Source organism: Elgaria multicarinata, chromosome 4 (genome assembly GCF_023053635.1).
Source record: "Elgaria multicarinata webbii isolate HBS135686 ecotype San Diego chromosome 4, rElgMul1.1.pri, whole genome shotgun sequence".
Lineage (NCBI taxonomy): Eukaryota > Metazoa > Chordata > Lepidosauria > Squamata > Anguidae > Elgaria > Elgaria multicarinata.
The window spans coordinates 86506238-86523181 of record NC_086174.1 but is presented as its reverse complement, the minus strand read 5'-3'; the positions used below and the strand labels follow the sequence as shown (position 1 = coordinate 86523181).

General features: G+C 40.8%; 1 protein-coding gene across 1 annotated transcript in view; it reads right to left on the bottom strand.

Annotated features, from left to right (window-relative positions):
* The window catches only part of TRDN (triadin), a 239051-nt gene that overhangs the window by 17850 nt on the left and 204257 nt on the right, over positions 1–16944 (bottom strand). Inside the window, exons 32-35 of the mRNA XM_063125451.1 lie at positions 12477–12515; positions 9164–9187; positions 2421–2468; positions 1318–1338 (exon numbers count right to left, since the gene is read on the bottom strand). Coding sequence (XP_062981521.1) covers positions 1318–1338; positions 2421–2468; positions 9164–9187; positions 12477–12515 — 132 coding nt within the window. The remainder of the gene's footprint in view (positions 1–1317; positions 1339–2420; positions 2469–9163; positions 9188–12476; positions 12516–16944) is intronic.

Below are 16944 nucleotides of genomic sequence, written 5' to 3'. Positions count from 1 at the left end.
ACTTTCATTACTGGAAACTGAATCTAGGGTAGGGTGACCATATTTGGGAAACCAAAAAAGAGGACACCAAGTGTGTGTGGGAGGGAAGCAGCTTTCTGAGTCCTGCAGAAAGTACGTTATTCCCCCGCCACCTTAAAGAACCCGATTGGAGTGGAGGAGGGGAAAGGATTTCATTCTGCACCACCACCATCCACTCCAATTGGGGCCTTTTCTATAATGTCCACTTTCCCCTTTAAGACCTCAATTGGAGCTCGGGGTGGGGGAATGATGTGCCTCAAGAAAGCATGTCATTCCCTCCTGCCATGCTAATGGCAGCCTTAAAGGGGAAGGTGTGTCATTCCAGGATATTATTGAAAATTATAGAAAATCCTCCCTGACACCATGGAAAGAACAAAAACCAGGACAAATCCGGGGAAATCCTGACAGTTGGTCACCCTAATCTAGGGTGACCATCTGGAAAGGACAGGGCTCCTGCAGCTTTAACTGTTGTGATGAAGAGGGAATTTTACCAGGTGCTGCATGCATACAAATGACCCCTGCTGAAATTCCCTTTTCTCTACAACTGTTAAAGATACAGGAGCCCTGCCCTCTTTTCCAGATGGTCACCCTACTGAATCAAGGAATTCTAAATCTATGCTGTAGGCTGTGTTACTGTATTTAAGCCACCCTTTCTCCAAGGATCTCAGGAGTTGCTCATTTGATCATTACAGCAAACCTGTGAGGTAGGCTGGGTCACACAATGGTGACTGGCCCAAGGTTATTGTGTGAGCTTCATGGCCAAGTCGGGTTTTAACCCTAAAACTCTGTAGTCCCAGTCCAAGTTGAAGGCTGGGGGTCTATCAGCTGTACAATACTAGCTCCCAATGTGTGAAAAACTGGATAATTTTCATTGTTTTCTAAAACAAGATAAAGGGCATGATATTGAAAATGGTCACTGCATAAATTGCCTCTGCATGATGCTACAAATTATGTAAAATATTCTGTTAACAATAGTTAGCAAATTACACTGAGCAAATGTGGTTATAAAGTCAAAAACATGTACTATATAAATATCATAACTTCAGAAACGGTATAATAATAGCAATGTCACCACTGGAGAGTGGAAAGAAGGAGAAGGATGTACACCGCCTTAGGTTCCTTGCAGGAAAAAAAACGCAGGATATAAATGCAATAATAAAATAAAAAATTTGCATAATCAGCAACCAGGGTCAGTATGATTGTTTAGAGTGCTGAAAATTAAACACACATACACACACACGCTAAGATACATGGATCTAAATTAAGCTGCAACTGGTATAAATCTATTGTGGTACATACTTGTTGTTTCTTTGGGCTTGGCTGGGAAGTAAGGAAGAAAGAAGATAATCAGAATGGAGATGAATGAAAAAAGTTAACGTTGTATTAATTGAAGTTACTGTAATGTGCATATCCTTGGCTGATGTAGCAGATGTATAAGATGCCCACTACCCGCCTAGCTGGAACAGCTTGGATGGGGGCGACTTTTGTGGGTGGGAAGGAGGGGAAGAAAGACTCCACACGTGCAAGGACACATGAGCAGTGTGAAGCATGGGCGAGGCAGAGCCTATAAAGGCCTGCCTCGCTGAAGCTCAGCCTCTTTCACTTTCTAGCTCCCACCAGATTATCCAGTCACACCCTTTGGAGGGGGGGGGGCTGAGTAAGAATTTTACCTGCCACAGGTTTTTGCCTACTCCATACGGGAATTACGATTAGCAGAGGGTGAGTAAATAGGTGGAGGATTAGATTGGATTGACAGGGGTGTGCTGGAATTTGCATATTACAATAGGGATGGAGCCCTCTGGCACCTTTTGGTGATTGACATATCCAGAGGTCCTGCTCCTCAGGGGTTGTGCAGCTCTTGTGCCAGGATATGGTTCGCCTTTGGGGACCTTCCTGTCTCATCTACTCAGAGCTCTGCAGCACTGAGTGGGGATGACGCAGGCCGGTCTCCCCACACTTTCAAAGTGTTCCATAAGAGAGGGGCCGGGTTTACTTGACTCCTGGCTCTGAAGAGTGGCTTTCTTCTTGCTAAGTGCCTGAAGAAAGGATCTAATAGATTCCTGCACTTTCACATGCAGATCCAGGGAGGGGTGAAGTTCCCTTGTTTAAATAAAGAGGCCCTAGTTTACCCCAATCTCTGGTGTCTGTGTCTTTATTCATGCTTCCTTCTCCACTCACAAATGAGTCTGTTGCATTGGAAGGGATGTTCAGCTCACAGCTTTTATTTTTGGCATAAATGCAGGACAGGAATAATGCCAGATGCTCAAGACCAAATTATTCTGCTGAGTTTGTCAGCTTCGTTTTTTCTGCTTTGCCAAGGGGTTGTGTGTAACTGTGTTATTGGTGGTGTGTATCAGATGATGCCATTTGGAATAGATGAGCACTTCAAATAGAGTATGTACCTGGTTTTCCTTGAGGAACTTCTTTTTCATGCCTCAGAGCTTCTGGTTCTACAAGAGAGAAGTAACACAAAATTAACAAAACGTTGCTTTGCCACTGAATGTATATGTATGATGAGTCTTCAGTGATGATTGCAAGAATGGGGGTTCTTGAGGTCATCGAAGACCCCTTCCCATATGATCATGTGAGGTGGGCGTTATGGGACTACTGAGAGTGGGGCTGCACTTAAGGAGCCCACTTGCACATCGCCAAAAAGAAGGAAAGGCATCACCACAAAAAGAGAACTTGGATCTGCATAAAATTTACATATCCTAAAATTTGGAAATAATTAATTTAAATAGTAATTCAATAAATCTCACCATAGTGGGGATGTGTATGACCAGGTGACTTGTATAGCATATAACTGTGGAGTTGGAAGGGATCACAAGGATCATCTAGTCCAACCTACTCAGCAACTTCAAGGCTCCTTCTCTTCTCGTTATTATTCTTTACCTTTAAACTGGACTTGGACTAGACAATCCTTCAAAGAGAAAACTAACTTTTCTAAAGTAAGATTCATAGCTGCCCTAACTGCACTGCAGGTTCTGCTGCCATCAGACACCCACAAGTTGGCATCAACTGTCTGCATAGGCAAAACATAAATTTGTGCTGCTGTGTAAATCCATGCCCATGAGTGGACACCTGGGATTGGAGCCAGCAGCATGTCACAGCTCCCAGTACTTCTGGGATATTCCTTTCATGTGATTCATGTACAAAGGGGGCTTGCCTTTCAGCTAGCTCCACTGAAACAAAATAAGTAGTGAATGTTTTGGTTTCCCCCACACACACACACACACACCACACACTTTTAAAGCCTTAAATACTTTAGAGCCAGGTGATTTAAACAGTTGCCTACACTCATATGAATGTGCCCGGGCCTTAAGATAGGCAGCAGAGGACCTGCTCACTGACCCACCATTAGGATCAGTTAGATTGGCAGGGCCATTTCAGTGGTGGTCCCTCTCATATGGATCTCTTTCCCAAGGAATGTGCAGTTGGCCCTGTCAGTCCCAGACATCAAAAAGGTATTGAAGAGTCATTAGATCCAAATGGCTTTTAATTAGTATGATTTTATTAATGCCTCTGCAAGGTTTTAAAGTATTTTTAGACTGCTGGCTATTGGATTCTCGGATTATTTCTGTGCTGTGCTGAGTAATGGTTTAAACGGTTTTACTAACTGTAGTTATTGCTCACTGGCTATGTGATGATTTGATGATTGTAACTGGTATTTATATTAATTTATATTGTGATTTTATTTGCTGTAGATTTGTATGCTGCCTTGACAGTACAGTGTTGTCTAAGGCGAAATTAATCAACCTAAAGATATTGTTGGGACAGCAAGCCACCCAAAGGAATATAGATAAAATATAATAATATATTTTTAGATATTAAACAGGCACAGCTGGTAAAATGGATTCTCCCTCATCTCTGCAGCTCCCCCTCCCCAAGTCTGCTCTTAGAGAGTTGGGGGACAGTCCAGATCAGTTTTGGGGTTGTACATGGAGGTGCAGAAGGGAGAATAGGGAAGGGAAGTCCTGTTGCTCAAGTGGAAGTTCACACATATGGTGTTGAATGAAGCTAAAACACTTTATTTAATAGAATTTAAATCTACCTTTCAGGACATCCAAATACTTCTGACATTTTGCTTTGCCTCTGGATCTGAAGTCAGGAGGATCTGGGCCGAAGTGGGCCAAACCCTATTCAGAAGCTCCAAATCAGCCTCTGAAATGCATGGGAGGGGCAGTGCACAGCCCTAATGAAAAGGCATTCTTGGCTGCTGATGACCCCTGGTGTCCACCAAACTACCCTTATACCACTCCTATCCCTGATCCAGTGGAAGCCAGTGGAAGCATTTATAACTTTACAGGATACAAAATAAATGCAAGATAATTTCTATAATCCTGGTGTTCATTTATTGGAACCAGAAACTGTTTACTAAAACAGAAAGTAAAAAAAAACCTAACCATCGTTTTATATAAGAATTAGCTAAAGCTTTTTTCTGTAAATGGAGCCCTTCTTTCTGTCTTAATGGGGGTAAAGGCGTTTAGTGTTTCAGCTAATCACATTAATGGGGTAATGACATTTAATGCTTCCATTTTAATACAAATGTTCATTTAAGCTCTGAAGTTCCAAAAGCTGCAATTCACAATCAGTGCACACCCAACCAAGGCTAGAGAACACTAATCTGTATGGTGGAGGCTGTTGAGCTTCCTTCATAGTTAAACTCTATATTAACATTTGCAATGTAAGAGTCAAGTTACTGAAGGCAAATTTCAAATTAATTGGTTGTGGGGAATTATAATGGATTGCCAATTAGGAATGGCAAATGACTGTTTTTAATCAGAATTCATGTCTAGCTCGTAAGGACCACTGAAAGATAGACAACACTGGTTTAGGCCAAGCAACCAACAGTAGCAACTACAGGAAGAGCATTTTTATATATTAAAGCAAGAGCATTAACCTCTTTTGGCCTTTTCAGAGAAACTTTTTGGGGCCAGCAACGGGCAGGGCCTGAGGAAAAACAAACGGGGCACAAAATACCAGTATATTGTAATTTAAAGTTTTTACTGTTCGTAATTAAGCCTTAGGAAAAGGATTTTAACCTTTTGGAATGGGGGGAAACCACCATTCGTGATCAGGGAAAGTGAGCAGATCCATCTGGGGAATCCACCATTGAATCTCCCCCCCCCCCTGCCCCCACGAACGCTGATAGGATTGCATTCTTAGGCTGTGTTCCCCCCTCCCAAGGTGCCATCCACATAATTAGCAATTGCGTGATTGACTTTTTAATAGTAAATTGCAGCCACAGGGAACCCGATTCAGATTGGTGGTGGGAATAGCTTTAACCCTCCCCTCCCCCATGTGGTTCTGATCTGGATCAGGCTGCCCTGCACTAGCTTTTTTTTAAAAAAAAAAAAAAAAAGCTAATCATACAATTGCTAACTGCATGATTGGCGTTTCGTCTAGTTCAACCTTAGCTTCAAAGGAAACAGCACAGTTTTTCTCTCAATAAACAACATAAAATAAGTGTCTCTTGCTTCTAGATGTAACATGATATATTAATGTTACACAATTAAGGGGGGATCTACGTTACTGCTTTTAAAGCGCTTTAAAGCGCTTTGAAAACGTTTTGAAACCTGTATATGCAGTGCGTCCTGGGCCCCAACAATTGTCAAAACTGTTATAAAGCGCTTTAAAGCAGTAGTGTAGATTCCCCCTAAGTTTCCAAAAATATCATAGAATCATAGAATCATAGAATAGCAGAGTTGGAAGGGGCCTACAAGGCCATCGAGTCCAACCCCCTGCTCAATGCAGGAATCCACCCTAAAGCATCCCTGACAGATGCTTGTCCAGCTGCCTCTTGAAGGCCTCTAGTGTGGGAGAGCCCACAACCTCCCTAAGAGCCCACAACCTCCCTAATAGTTTTAAAAGTGAAAATTACCATGTTCTAACCAACATGGAAAAAAGCTTTTCTGTTCCTCTAGATTCCTTTCTTTAATTCTTCACGGATGGAGTTACGTTTGTTCTTCTTTCTAATGTAGCTGTCAGTTGACTGAAAGATCTGCAAGCCAGAAACCTGCATGCTCAGCTCCATTGCACAGCTGTGTATGTAACTGACAAGGCAGATTGGACACAGCCCAGAATGTGGAGAAGCAGCTGCTTTACATATTGCAGTGCTTGTCATATGTCAACTGAATTTCAGAACATTCACTAGCCTGTTCAGTCGTTTTCGATTTACCTTCGGACTATATGCATTTTTCCAAATGGAAGAAAGAGAACAATGAACCTTAAACAGTTTGGATGATTACACGGAGGAAGGTATTACATCAAATTTTCAAAGCTAATCTGAACTTGGACGTTCTCATGGATTTAAATATGAATCTTAACTGTAAGTGTACTGCAGGGAAACTCAATCCCACCTGGAATGGCTGCCGGTAAACCTAAACTCTCAGTTCAGATATTGTACAAAATTCACCATCAGCCAGCGTCCTCATGACATAGGGTTGAGTTGGGACAATTCAAACACCCTATCTGTGGTTTCCAATTTTGCTCCTCTTTACTGCTCTGCCAAGAAATTGCCCCATTGACAATACTATATTGTATTTTCACAATTTACTCCTCTAACTTCTCAACATTTGGGGAAGAACAAATATGAGTATTGGAAGTGGGGACTTTTAAAAACTAAATCTGGCAACCAGCTCTGGAAGGATGCCAAGGCAGCACTTCTGGGTCTCTGCCTACAAGTGGCTGACTGGGTTCACACAGTCTTCTAGGGAGGGAGGGTTCTCTGTCTGGAAACACTGTGAGTCTGTGTCACCACAGAGGCCTGTGCAGGGAGAAATGGATGACCTAATTATCCTGCAGAAGGTCATTCTGTTTGTGCTGCTGCTGCCAAAGTAGTGCCTTAGGATCATACTGCTAGTTATCAAGAGAAACCTTTTTTTGAGCTGCTGTCATTTAAAAATATAAATAAATCTTGGTGTTCTACTTGGCTGTTTAGTTGTGCAAGTCTAGTCCTCTTACATATCTGCATTGCAACATGTTCCGGCAGGCCTACCCAGTTAAATTTTAAGATGCCTTTTTAAATAATGTGCTGCTTTTAATAATGTATTACTTTTAAATGTTTTAATTAGTTATATGTATTTTATGGTGTTTGCATTTGTGTTGAACCCTGCCTCGATCCAGAGGGAGAGGCGGGTAACAAATAAATAAATAAATATATTATTATTATTATTATTATTATTATTATTATTATTATTATTATAATTGCCTTCTCTATGAGAAGTTTTGAAAGTTGCTTTTTCAGCGACGCAAGTCTGTAATGGCATTTGGGTGATGTCTGGGAAGTCAGTAAGACAGGATTAATAGTATGCTATGGAGGCAAATATTCAGACTGAATAAATGTATCAACTGCAGATCAACAACCCAGATAGACCATCCAAGACTGCACACCTAGAGGCATAACATACATTCAATTTGTCTCATGTATTTTGTCCAGAAAACTCCCAGACTGATGTCTTCATAGGGCTTTTCTCCTGTAGTCCAGGATCTGTTGTGGCATTCATGTGTAGGAAGTGAAGACGTCTTCTCTAGGATCTAAAAGTACTGAAATATGGCAGCTACATACACTTTCTGTGGTGGAACTGGGCTTATGGCCACACTCTAATGAAAACCTGGATGCAGCTTGGCAAATTGAGGAGCAGATGGCACAAATTCAAAACGGCTTTTTCAATTTATCCTCTCAACAATGTATGAAGTCAGAGCTAGGGTCAAACTATATGATGTGTAGTTTGACTCCAAGGTTAAAGTTCTATTCCTTCCTCCCAAGTCCCAAAATGCACATTTAAAAAAGAAAACCATAGTCCTGCATGCAAAGAAATGAAGCAACGCATAATCCTCAAAAGTACAAAGACTGACTGGATTTTACCCAGAAGATTTTTTTTAATAATGCTTTAAAAATAAAGCTGGTTTGTAATATGAAATAGGTTTTTCCTGTTTTGCAGTTTCATGTTTCTTGTTATAGAGGATCAACAGATTATATTTAATGACAAGTTCTTCTGTCACACACTTTAGATGCAAAATGACTTCCCAACTTCTATATGGTATATTTTCAACATATAACACACCCCTTTAAGATTTGGATTTAAAATGTATGTCTCCCGAGGGTTCCAACAAGAAACATAAGAAAAATAAATCCGCAAAGGCCTTTAGGCAATAAATATAAGACCAAATAGCAAATCAAGGGACAGTTCTACACAATATACTTACTATGTATATGGCATTTCTCTGGTGTACCTATATAAAGAGAGAGAGAGAAATAGCCCCATTCATGGTCTCTCCAGTTTAAGGTATATTGGTCCCACTTGCTTCAACAACTGCTCAGTGCTCTTTGCCATCTTTGCATAATGCAAGGCAGAAATGAAGTGGATCATATCAAGGTAGTGTGTGCCTTTTTGTGTTCTTCCTAAGCAGCTGTTTTTATTTGCAAAGATAAGTAGCTAGCTACAAGAGAGATTTTTCAATCTAATAAGCATAATATGCATGAATCATGGAGAACTCATTGGCAAACATGCACAGGTAGTAGGTCGGGGTGGGCAACTCCTATCAGCCCTCCCCATTGACTGTGCTGCATTAGAGTTATAAACCAAAATGTTTGGAGGGCTAGAAGTTGCCCACCTCTGCTGCAGGCTCATGTACTCAGCCTGTCCCTCGCCCCTGCATTAGTGGGGAGCCCAGTTTTTGCTTTTTTATGTGGAGTTCTGCTGTACAGCAATCATAAAATGGAAATCGTCACAGATCTTCCTTTATCCAGTAGCAATCATATTTCCAGTAGCAATCATATTTAATCACACTTCATTCATTTGAACCTGGTAAATCTTAACATTGGATTAAAGAGACAGTATTGGAATAGGATGTCACACTGGAACAAAGCAGGAAAGAAAAATGAAGAACTGAGGCCAAGAAGAAGCAGGGGTTCCCAGAGCTATTGTTTAGCAAGTGAGAAATCAAGAATAGCAGTTTGATACGCTGCTTAGAGAAAATGGATGGATATTTTAAAGGGCTTGTTTATAAACATGGTGCATTACATGTTCCAAAGAATTGTGCTCCTGCTTTATGAACATGGAAAATTTCATTGACCAAACAATAAAATCTATGACAATTGTCCATGTGGTGTGTTTTTTAAGCTAGTAGTTCAACAACTTACTTGGTTTATGCTCCACTTTCTTGCCTGAAACAATACAAAGCAATATGAGGCAATGAATTTCATTCATTCATAATCTCTAGAAAAATAAAGAAAGCAACTGAAACCCACTTGAACTCTGTAGCTGAAAGCTGTAATATGGTAGACAAAAGAGGCACCTTTTCTAGCAGTGTTGCGTTATGTAATAAAAGTATATTTATAGCAACTTGTATAGCTGCAAATATGACTTGAATGAGCAGTGCATTCATTCACACAGTTCCCATTTTTTACAACTATCTGCAATTATCCCTTGCTAAAGAAGGCTTTTGCATTAGTGCACAACTAATGATAAAATAGCTTAACTAGTAGATAAACTTGTATGGTCTCCATGGAGCAATATTTGACAATATTGCTCCACAGAGACCACACAAGTGGATGATAGTGTGTCAGCCCCACTGAAATGGTTAGAGAATACAAGGGCATGGACTTGGGGGGGGGGGTTGCTCTTGCAACCTACAATGCAATGAAATTGTTTGCTTTTTTTTTTTTAGAAGCAGACATGTATCTTAAAACAATTGGTTCTTTTATAGCAAGTTATTAGTGCTTGACGCTCTCATTATCAAGGTCCCCATATTGGTGTCACCAATCACTTAATTTTTATAATCATTTCAAGTTATGATGAAGCTGTGCCTGCATTTCAGTATACCACAAGGGTATTAATTATACATAGCGCATTTTTGCAAATGGGCCATTCGGAATAAAATTCTTTGAGCCAAGCGAACCATAAGCTGATAGGGCTAAAAACAGAAAATGTTTTCTGATTCATAGCAGCATGTCAATTTTTATATTTGAATGGCTGTCATTTAACAGTGTGTGTGTGTTCAGGTATTCATGGATGATTGTGTGTACACAGTGAAAAAGAGTTTGTTATGACATGGAAGAGCAGTTGTACAGCCATCCATTTTACTCTCAAAAAGGGACAAGTTGAACATGTAATTGATTGGTTTGTTTCAGAGCTGTCACTTAATTCTCAAGTTTACATGCACTCAAAAAGAAAAGTTCTTAATTTAGTATGACCTTTTAGTGGTTTCATCCTGCTCCCAAGTTGTTACTATGGTTTCCATCAAATATTACATTTCTAAACCAAAACAACCAGCAGCCATTTGTCATTCATTAGTATTCAGTTCTACAATGTGACCTATAACACCAAATGGAGGCCACCAGCTATGTAGTGTGGCATGAAAGATGCTTGCCCAGCCCTACTATTTTTGCAGTAACAAGCAAGCAGCAAAACCAGGATATTTACTACAGTTTCGAGTTGGCTGCCATACATGGCAGATGGGCTGTGTTCTGTTTGGGGTTCATCTACACCATGCCAGATATTCCACTATGAAAGTGGTATGAAAGCGGTATATAAAAGGTAGGAGCCACACTACTGCTTTTTAGTGGCATTGAAGTGCACTGAAGGAACTACACTACTGCTTACTGAAGTACACTGACAACTGTTGGGGGGGGGGCATTAATACATCTTCACCAAGAAGGATATAACACTTTAAAAGTGGTATGGAAGTGGTATATGGTATGTGCCCCAACACTTGTCAGTGCTCTTCAATACTGCTATAAAGCAGTAGTGTGGATCCTGCCTTTTATATCCCACTTTCATACCACTTTCATAGTGGAATATCTGCTTGGTGTAGATGAGCCCTTGGTCACAATTTGTGCATGTCTATATTAGGGAAGGTGAGATGAAATTGACAGGGGCACTTAGAATTAGAGCTGTCACAAGCAAATCTTGTGTATGCATGGTGATGAAGTAGGAGCCTCCATACCTCTGCTGCCTCCACCTTGCAATGACCTCCAGGAGCCTTCCCTCCTCCATGAGGCAGCATTCACTAGTTGAAGCTGATAGTTGACCCACAAACCATGACACTAGGCACAGATTTGCGCAGCTTCCCATGTGCACAAGACGAGCCGTGCTGCATTAGACCACAGGAATATCTAGTCCACCATTCGGTTCACACAATGGTCAACCAGCTGCCTGTGGGAAATCCACAAGAAGGACATGAGTGCAACAGCACCCTCCTGCTTGTGTTTCCCAACAACCAGTATACAAAACCATACTGTAGGTAATATATAGCCATCAAGACTAGTAGCCATTGACAGCCTTCTCCTCCATTAATTTGTTTAATCCCCTTTCAAAGGTATCCAAGTTCATAGAATCACAGAATAGCAGAGTTGGAAGGGGCCTACAAGGCCATCGAGTCCAACCCCCTGCTCAATGCAGGAATCCACCCTAAAGCATCCCTGACAGATGCTTGTCCAGCTGCCTCTTGAATGCATCTAGTGTGGGAGAGCCCACAACCTCCCTAGGTAACTGATTCCATTGTCGTACTGCTCTAACAGTCAGGAAGTTTTTCCTGATGTCCAGCTGGAATCTGGCTTCCTTTAACTTGAGCCCATTATTCCATGTCCTGCACTCTGGGAGGATCGAGAAGAGATCCTGGCTCTCCTCTGTGTGACAACCTTTTAAGTATTTGAAGAGTGCTATCATGTCTCGTGATATGATATATATCATATCATGCTATCATGTTGGTGGCCCTCACTACATCTTATGGTAGTGAATGCCATGTAGGCATGGGGTAAACAAGTACTACTCTATTAACACAGCATGTAGGGTCAAACAAATGGATAAGCCTCCCCAGAACCCAGGAAAGGCCCACAGGTAGCCTCAGTGGTGGTTCCAGGAACCATAGTGCCTCCTGCATGGAAATTAGTGAACATCGCTGTTCTATACAATAAAACTATATAATTACATAAATGAAGTCTATGTGTCTTCTTACCTTTAAAATCACAAAGTACTAGAATTCAGTTGGGAAACTTTTGTTTGCATAACTATTCTTCCACTTTTGGAAAATAACCGCACTAGGAAAATTTGTTGGGCCAATTTGTACATTGTGTCAATACTACAGTGTTTTAAAATGTCACACTGGTTGACAGCTAAGCAAAAGGATTATATTTGTGTGCTGACATTATAGCAATACATTTGAGTTACAGCATATAGTAACACATCAACCATGGCTTTTTTATTTTGGACAATACAGTTTTCATGCAACTATTACTGAGAGGCTTAAAGGTCTCCCACTAGAGATAATAAAAATGGAATATTATTGAATAAAAAGACAATTAAGATCTATTGACATTTTCAAGTTCAAATTGTGCTCAACTTTAACAGTGCAATGCATCGAAAGGGGTAACATAGTCTGCACAAAATACAGTATTGAATTACTTAAAATTACTTAAAATTAAGTATTAAATTACTTAAGAGTCATCCTGTTACCTGTTTTAGCTGGACTTCTTTCTTTTTTTATGTCAGTTTCTGAGGTAAAAGAACAATAAAAAATAGTTTTGAGTTAGAATGTCTAACATGATTCATTTTAATGTATTAATTACTTCTTTCTTATAATTGCTCCTACTTTTTATGGCATCCCTCTCTCAAAAATAAATAAATAAATGCTCTTTACATTATACAGCATACATTAAATAAAATTATGAAACAGACTGCCAGCTTATCTCATAAGTTAGTCAATACATTAAAAATAATATTGAGGATGAATTCATATGACCATGTTTCCCCTTCACCATTCAGCTACCTTTATGTCACCACATGGTAAGATTCCTATTGTTATCAGAAGGAATGCTGAAAAGTCACCACCAATATGTGAGGAACCACCACGATCATGTACACTGTGTTCAACATCTAAGGTCCTCCTCCGAGTGCCTACTCCGAGGGAAGCTCGGAGGATAGCAACAAGGGAGAGGGCCTTCTCGGTGGTGGCTCCCCAACTGGGGAATGATCTCCCCAATGAGGCTCGCCTGGTGCCAACATTGTTATCTTTTCAGCGCCAGGTCAAGACTTTTCTCTTCTCCCAGGCATTTTAACAGCATTTTTAACAGCATTTAACAACGTTAAATTTGTTTTTAATGGACCACAGAATTATTGTTTTTAAACCGATACTGTTGTTTTTATACTGTTGTTTTTTATGTTTCTGATGGTTTTTTAAATTTTGTATACTTTTTAATGTTTACCATTTTTAACAGTTGTAAACTGCCCAGAGAGCTTCAGCTGTGGGGCAGTATATAAATGTAATAAATAAATATAATTAAATAAAATCATCACTCTTTCAGTAAGCTATCAAACTCTAGCATGAACCTGACCACATGAACCAACATGGTGGAGAATCTGGTCACATGAGCCTATCCTGAGTTACTTACACTCAAGTTGCTTTTGCCCTAGTGAAGACAACGGCCTCTACAAATTACAGAGTGAGGTGGTAGACTGAGACCTCCTTTACAGTGAGGGAACTGCTCCACCATGGTTCCTTCCCATACCATGCAGGTAACATATTGTGGCTTCCCTCCATTCTAGTGTTGTAAGGAGAAGTGGTAAAACCATCAGGTTTCTTGTTTTTCATTTCTGGCGTGAAAAGGACTTTGCAGCACTTTTCTTGCCTCAAGTATAATGTGAAAAGAGGGTCAATTCATGTAGAATGAGGAGACCTTGCTCCAAGTGTCCCAGGCACCCAGATTCAGTGGGTGGCTACTCATGAGTAGGACTTTTCTGCAGTGGCCCCCAATCATGGAACACACACACCACATTTTCTTATGTGTTCAGGCCAAAAGACACATTAATTTATATGTGTGTCTAGCAGGGTTATTTCCCCCCATTTTTTCTCTAGAGTAGATGCAGGCCCCCATATGGATCTTAAAGCCCTCCTACTACGGTCTTGTTCTGGATCAGGGTCCCTGTGCATATTCTAGAGTAAAAATAGGGGGAAAGAAAGCTGCTAGACACACATTTAAAGTAACATCTGTTTTGTCCGACACGCAGAGAGGTTTACATAGGAGGAAGCAGTTAAGACAGGACTCCTTTACCCAGGAATAAGCCCTACTGAACTGAACAGGACTTCCTTCAGAGTAGGCTTGTACAGGATTGCCCTGTCAGTGCAAGGCCTCATTTGAATGGCACATACACAGCAGCTTTTGAGCATGCTGTCACTGGGAAGCTTCAGCCTGCCTTTGTGCTTTTCTTTTTGCTTGAGTACTTTTCTTAACACATGCCCTGCTCCAATTCTTCCTTTGCTTCGGGTCAAGTGTGTATTTAAATGAGAAAGTGTAATTGGAAAGGGCTTCCTGGTGCGCTTGGCACCTGCAGAATGCACAGTGTGAATGAGAAATCAAACAGCGCTATTTAAAATGTGCGAAGTGAAGGAAGCGTGATACCTTTTTGGGTGGTATGCTATCTATTTTGGAAACAACATTAGATTTTACAGCAGGGCAAGAAAGGGACGTTAGGAGGAAATGAACACTTGGCTTTGATTTCATCACCAGTTGAAATCCTAGTGCTGCAACGTTTTGATGAATGCCTCGACAGCACCTTTACACAGCCTGGTGCCCTCCTGATGTGATGGTCTTCTATTTCAGCATCCTAGCCTATGGGATGCTGGGGCTGTTGTTATTTATTTATTTATTTATTTATTTATTTTATAAATACTTTTTTATTAATTTATTATATTTTTAGACTGCCCAGTAGTAGGGTGACCATATGAAAAGGAGGAGAGGGCTCCTGTATCTTTAACAATTGTATTGAAAATGGAATTTCAGCGGGTGTCATTTGTATATAAGGAGAACCTGGTGAAATTCCCTCTTCATCACAACAGTTAAAGCTGCAGTGTTACATGCACAAGGGGGGGGGGTTTCCAGAGGGTGGGTGCCGCTAAAGAGGCAGCCTGCTGTTCAGGTTCTTCATGATGACGTTCTGTTTGTTTTGGAGTAGCCAGCAAGACCTCCTCTGAAGATCATAACTGTCACTTGAATGTATATAAAGGAAGGTGGTCTGCTAGGTATGCTGGTCCCAAGTTGTTTAGGGCTTTGTAGGATAATAATATAACCTTGTATATAGCTTGGTAGCTAGCACACAGCCAGTGCAGTTCTTTTAGCACAGGTTTTATATGAGCAGAGCTAGGTGTCCTCATGAGCACCCTAGCTGTTGTGTTTTGCACTAGCCACAGCTTAGGGTAGCCCCACATAGAACACATTATGTAATCTAAATAATAATAATAATAATAATAATAATAATAATAATAATACATAAAACTGATTAAAACATTAAAAAAAACTAATACATCATTAAAATAACAGCCAGCAAGACATCTTAAAATTTGACTGGGTAGGCCTGCTTTTTTATATATATAATTGTGAGGTTACGAGTGCGTGAATGACTGTGGCTAGGCTATCCCGGAATGGGTGTAGCTGGCATATCAACCGAAGTTGATAATGGATGCTCCGGGACACAGAGTCCGCCTGGGCCTCCAGTGACAAAGATGGATCCAGGCTTAAAATGGGAAATACTTCAGCCTTTCCCAACCTGGTACTCACCAGGTGTTTTGGACTACAACTCCTACCATCCCAAAGAAGCTGCCTTGTCAGACCCCTGGTCCATCTAGCCCAGTATTATTGGCAGCTCTCCAGGGCTTTTAGGCAAGGACTTTCGCAGCCCTACCTGAAGATGCCTGGGATCGAACCTTGGAATTCTGCATGTAAAGCAGGTGCTCTACCACCGAGCCATAGGCCCATCCCTTTTCACTGGGCATTCTGGCGGGGACTGATGAGAATTTCAGTCCAACTCATCTGTAGGGCAGTTGGTTGGGGAAGGTTGATTGCAACGATGCTCAATGAAGAGTCATATGCTGAGCAAACCATGGAACACCTTTCATCTAAATGGCAATGCCCATTAATGAAGGTTTTTGTTTGTTGCCTATTGTCAGAGGAAGTATCAGAAGGTAATGCAAATTTCTCTCCATGGATTCCCATAGGGCAATGAATCTCTACAGTCACTAGAACTATTCTTTTTTGCAGTGACTTCTCCCAGACCTTAGTTTGTAGGATCTGTGTGACATGTCACTTATTATTGTTAAAAAAGAAAGGAAGGTCTAATAAAGCACAGCACTGCACATGGGCGCTTGCAGCCAATTTACACATAAAGGTCATGTTTTTCTGACAAAATGTCAATGTCCTGTCACACACTTTCAACATCACAGTTCACGTTCAGTTTGCTCTGGAAAATACTGTTTTTGCATTATATAAATACTGGCATATTAAAAAAAAATGACTGAGGGCTAGTTCAGATCTCTGGCCAGCAGTAGGAAGAGATGGATCTGTCAGTTTTGCTTTCTCCTGCATTTGATTTTTTGTAAAAAAATATTTTTTAAAAAAATCTCAAGTTCTTTCTGGCCCAAGGTATGAAGAAATTTGTGAGCTTTGGTAAATTCTCATCAAAATGAACCAAAATGAAGTTCTCACCTATCTTCACTGGCCAAATTCAATAGGTATAGCTATCACCAGCATGGAGAGGAACACGTTGTACCTGCCTGCCTGATTGAATGTGCAGGGATTCAAACCCAGACTTTTATCATAGCATCATAGAATAGGAGAGTTGGAAGGGGCCTAAAAGGCCATCGAGTCCAACCCCCCTAAAGCATACCTGACAGATGGTTGTCCAGTTGCCTTTGAATGCCTCTAGAGTGGGAGAGCCCACAACCTCCCTAGGTAACTGGCTCCATTGTCATACTGCTCTAACAGTCAGGAAGTTTTTCCTGATGTCCAGCCGGAATCTGGCTTCCTATAATTTGACAGGTTGACTTCTTTATAATCTGCTCCAAAAAAATTCCCAGGGATGGATGTCAGACTGACTGGTCTGTAGTTCCTGGGTTCCTCCTTTTTGCCCTTTTTAAAGATAGGGACTATGT